We start from the raw sequence: 5,069 nt of genomic DNA on the forward strand, positions 1-5,069 counted from the left end.
AAGAGAGAGAGAGAGAGAGAGAGAGAGAGAGAGAGAGAGAGAGAGAGAGAGAGAGAGAGAGAGAGAGAAGAGAGAAAAAGGTGTGAAATGATCCTAGGTCAAACAATGCCTGAGTAGCAATACTGTGGGACTTGAATCTATGTTTTCTAACTTCAAGGTTACCACAGCTGGAGCCAGTAATTTCCTTAGTAAGAGATCATCCAGTGCCCTAAATAATAAACAAAAACCAAAATAAGCCCCTCCCTGCTTCAGGCTAAGGTCCATAACTCCATTCTAGGAGACAAAACCTTGGGCTCCCTAGTGAGACAAGTGTCAGTCTGTTGAAGTCCAGCAGTTCTCAGAATCATAAGTGTCAGGACCCCTTTACATTCTTGAAAATTACTGAGGAACCTCTTTCCAAAGAGCTTTTGTTTATATGGGTTATAGTTACAAATATTTACTACATTAGAAATAAACATATCTTGGTATTATGAAAATAATTTTGACCTTGTGGACTCCCTGAAAGGGTGCTGGGGATCCCCTCACTTTGTGAACAGCTGGTGTAGTAGAATGGGTCCTGGGTTTGCAATCAGGAGACTGACATTAACTCTGATGTTTATAGGGGGTTTGTGCTTGGGTAATTTTACTGAATCTCTTTAAGCTTCCTTTTCCTTATCTATGTATGACATGGAGATAATGACATAGCCTATGTACCTTTCAGGGTTGTTCAGAGAGCCCCAGAGTCCTGGAAGGGCAAAGAACCTCAAAGCACATCTAATCTGACAGGCACATCACTGGGAATTCTCCCTGCAACATCTCCAATAAATGGTCATCCAGCCTCCCTGTATGAATACCCCAAGTCATGGCAAGCTCATCACCGCCCAAGCCAGCCCTACTTTGGACTGCTCTCATTGCTAGGATTTTTTTCTTACTGTTGAATTACAAATAGCTCTAGTGGCTAGAGAACTGGCATCAGAGCCAGGAATTTTTAGGTTCTAGTCCTGCCTTTGTCATATACTGGGTATGTGTGACCCTGAGCAAGCCACTTAGCTTCCCCCACCCCCACCCCCTCTTACAACTTTCTATAATTCTATAAGAATGTATGTACTGCCCTACATTGGCAGAGGGAGTTCCCTAGAGCAATGAAACCACAGTTTCGTCCTTATTTTTATGGAGCCTCTCTGTAACTTCCCTTCATTCTAGGTCCAAGAAGAATAAATCAAATCTCTCTTCACATGATGGCCCTTCAGATATTTGAAAGTACAGATTATACTATCACAATCCTAGGGTCTTTTCAATAAATATAATTATGATATCAGCAATAATTCCATCACTAGTCTTCCTTCCTCTATCCCTTTCTAGCACAGAGACAAGCTGGCCTCTTCCAATGGAAAACCAGCCCTGCCAAGTCCTGGACATGCTGGCCAGACCTCCAAGATGGGCCAGGAGATGGACTGTGTGCCTATGGTCAAAGGGCCAACAAAGCCAAGTGCTCAAGGTGAGGGTAGCCGGTGATGGCTGGCCAATAGGGATGAGGTTTTTTGACCATAAGCCGGAAAAATTAAAAATGTCTCCCCACAGTCCCCTCAGTGTAGCTGTGGTCCACTTCCATGGGGATCATGCCCAATGGAATTCTTGGGGTTCAAAGGAGGGGACAAAGGCTACAAAGACCTCACAATGGGGCAGGATGATGCCCAGATGAAAGAACTGAGTCACACCCAGACAGACATTCTCCCTACCAACCAAACCAGGAGGAATCACATGGAAGGTGAGTTCATGGGCACTCCCACAGAAGAAAAAATTTGGCATGCAAGTTCCAGCTCTGCTACTTAAGAAGCCTGAGTGATATCAGGCAAGTTACCATCCCTCTCTGGGTCACAGATTCTCACTTAGTCGAATGAGGGTATACAGCTAAAGCAGAGGTTCTTAACCATTTGTGTGCCATGGACCCCCTGGCAGTGTGGTGAAGTTAATGGACCCTTTCTCATAATAATCTTTAAATCATTTAAAATAAAATTTTAATTTAACAAATCTTAAATTTCATTCAATAATTCTTCATTTATTTAGATTTATTCACAATCTAATAATTTGAAATATTTAAAAACAGCTTTTAAATGATAAAATATATAGGACACAAAGGAAATGTACTGAGATTAGGTTATCAAAAAATGTTTTCAAAAGCTTGCAGACCCCTGGCAAAGCAGCTTTGATCTAAATGGTGGCTGAAATCCCTATCAGTTCTAAATTCTATGATCTAGTGTGTTCTGTGGAGTCTCTATGGAGGATTTATGGAAAGTCATGGAGAAGAATCCCATAGGATAAGATGTGAAAGAGTTGAAAATCTCACCAGTGAGGGAGTGCCCACATGGAGGAGATCATAGAACCATCACAAAATAATAAGCCAAGCATCTTTGAACCAAACAAAGGGGAGGGCAAGGAGGGTTCAGAGAAGGAAAGGGGTGAGGGTGCAGAAGGTGGTTGAGGGGATGCTATTGTGCTTTCAGATCTATCCTAAAAACCATATACCTAGATATTTACCACACTAGCAGACCCTCCTCCTTCCCTTCTTTTCCCTCCCCTCCACAATCCTCCAGGAGTGAGGAATTTCCCAGGATTTCCCAATCCAGGCTCTGCCAGAGATTTTCTGTGCAACCTTTGATAAATCCCTTCCCCTGTCCGGGCCTCAATTTTCTCCTCTGCAATGTGAGGGAGCTTGACAAGATGATCTTAAGGCCTCTTCCCTGGCCAACATTCTCTGATTTAGATCTCAGCAATAGATGAATGCCACACCCTTGGCCAATGATAATAATTTAACTTTTTTTTTCATAATGCATTAGAGTCACAAAGAGATGATAAAGAGAAAAACTACCTCCTGTGTGTAAGGCAGACAGACCACAAAGACCATTTTTCCACTTTGCAACAAAAAGTCAGATAATATATGGATGGTTTTTAATAAAGCATCAATTAACCAATAACACACTTCCAGTTAGATCATGAACTTGCCATTTTGTTTGCAAAAAAATGCAATCAGTAAGGTGTATGCCACCTTTACGACTGTCTGGTGGTAGCCACAAGACTAATCAAAGTTTCCTTATCTGTACAATTCGAGGGGTGTATTCAATCTCCAAGGTCTCTCCTAGATAGTCCCGACATTGTATGTTCTAACATTCTCTGTTCTAGGGCCTTTCTAACTCTGATGTTCTAGATCCAAAGTCCCCTTGCAGTTCTGATGCTCTATATTCTAAGTAAGGACCCTCAAAGCGCTTCCATTCCTGACCTGTGACACACATTCCTGACCTGTGACACACTCTTATCCTTCTCCCAAAGGCAGTGGTTTACCTGTAAATGCTCCCAGAGAGCATCTCTCTTTCTTCCACCCACCTTAATTCTTGAAAGCATCCAAAGCAGCAGTGGTTTCAAAAGAGATCATGGTTCCAACTTGAGACAATAACAAAACTAATCCTCCATGTGGGTATGGTGCTTTACAGATTACAAAGCACTTCCCTATCTACTAATTCAGTGTATCCACATAATAGTCCCATGAGGGAGATAGGGGGAAAGTATTAACACCAATTTATAATAAAAGAAATTCAGGCTCAGAGGTGAAGGCCACAAAAATGAGTCTGTGGCTGGGCTCAAATTTGATCTGATTCCCTGTGCTGGGCATTTCCAACTAATTCCACTAATGCCTCTGTCCAAGGTCAATGGACGGACCTGGGACTAGAATACTGATCTCCTTAACTGCTGATGAACCATGATGAGATGACTTCCAAATAACCAGGACTTAGATTTATATGGCATTTTGTGGTTTACACTTTCCCAGCTATTATTTCATTTGATCCTGGAAAGAGACCTCAGAGGGAGGCAGGGAAAGACTATATTGTCCTCATTTTACAGAAGAAACTAATGCCCAGTGAGGGGAAGAAATTTTCCCAAGGTCACACAGCAAGTCAGTGGCAGATCCAGCATCCAAACTGAAGTTGGAGAATCACAGCACAATAGAATGTCAGACCTGGAAAGACCTTCACAATGTAGAATATGGAATGTCATAGATGGAGGGCCTTAGATATCATATGGTTTAGACTCTTTTACAGATATAGAAAACTGAGGCCCAAGGACAGGTTTTGCCCAAGGTCACACAACTAGTTAGAAAAGCTAGGATTAGTACCTGGCTTCTGCTGATTCTTCCTTCAGTACTATTTCCACTATACATAGATTCATAATTCCATAAACTCCCACCCTCACTCCTCTAATAAATAAAAAAAAAAGTAAATATATAAATAAAAGCCTGAAGTTTGCGGCAGGGTAAAAGGAATCGTGATGGAGATTGCCCAGTGGCAGGGATATATAAAGCACGTCCTCCTTAGCCCGGTATTAAATATTTCCTCCCGAGTCGACCCCAAGCACTGCTGTTTGTCCAAGCCCGGCAGGCCATTGGAAACTGAAGAAATACTCACAGCCATTTAATCGCGTAGCCAAGCCCGGTCTGCAAAATCAGAGATAGGAAAACCGTCCAAAGAAACTGCACCTTCGCCTTCATTTTCCACGGCTCCCAGTACTCCCAGGGTCAAACACTCCTCCCGGGGGGAGAGAGGGAGGCTTGCCCCAAATGTCCTCCTCTCCGGCTCGGACACCCAAATGTCCTCCTCTCCGGCTCGGACACCTCGATTTCAGGCTGGTCTTCTTTAGTCCGCAAGAAAACCTAAGAGCCAGGCAGAGATCGGAGCTGTGGTTAAAAACGGGGCTTGGGGCTAGGGGGGTGTGTTATTCAAATTGCAAAGGAGGGGCCTGCGAATTGGGAACCGGGAGGGCTCGGCGGGGTGTGTGTCTCACCCCCTCCCTCAACCCCCCACTTCTGATAGAACCTTTATAGCCAACAAAGACAGTGCACGTATGGGTTGAATTATGTCTTGCATTATACGACTGATTGCGTGTTTCTATTTAACTCTCCATATGGTGAGCCTTCCTCACCGATCCAGTTTTTTACAATGTTCTATGTACGAATGTGTGTGTCTATGTCTAAGTATGTATATGTGGGAGGGAGGGAGAGAGAGAGAGAGAGAGAGAGAGAGAGAGAGAGAGAGAGAGAG

General features: G+C 43.4%; 1 protein-coding gene across 4 annotated transcripts in view; it reads right to left on the minus strand.

Annotated features, from left to right (window-relative positions):
- Positions 1–5,069, minus strand: part of WNT11 (Wnt family member 11) — a 61,847-nt gene that overhangs the window by 50,398 nt on the left and 6,380 nt on the right. For all 4 annotated transcript variants that reach the window (XM_069070880.1, XM_069070878.1, XM_069070881.1 and 1 more), the window contains exon 2: positions 4,437–4,681. In XM_069070880.1, coding sequence (XP_068926981.1) covers positions 4,437–4,519 — 83 coding nt within the window. In that variant the 5' untranslated portion in view covers positions 4,520–4,681. The remainder of the gene's footprint in view (positions 1–4,436; positions 4,682–5,069) is intronic.

The sequence above is a fragment of the Petaurus breviceps genome, unplaced genomic scaffold, assembly GCF_028583685.1.
Source record: "Petaurus breviceps papuanus isolate PSGF00001 unplaced genomic scaffold, PetGlider_PUasm1.0 90823, whole genome shotgun sequence".
NCBI classification, from domain to species: Eukaryota; Metazoa; Chordata; class Mammalia; order Diprotodontia; family Petauridae; genus Petaurus; species Petaurus breviceps.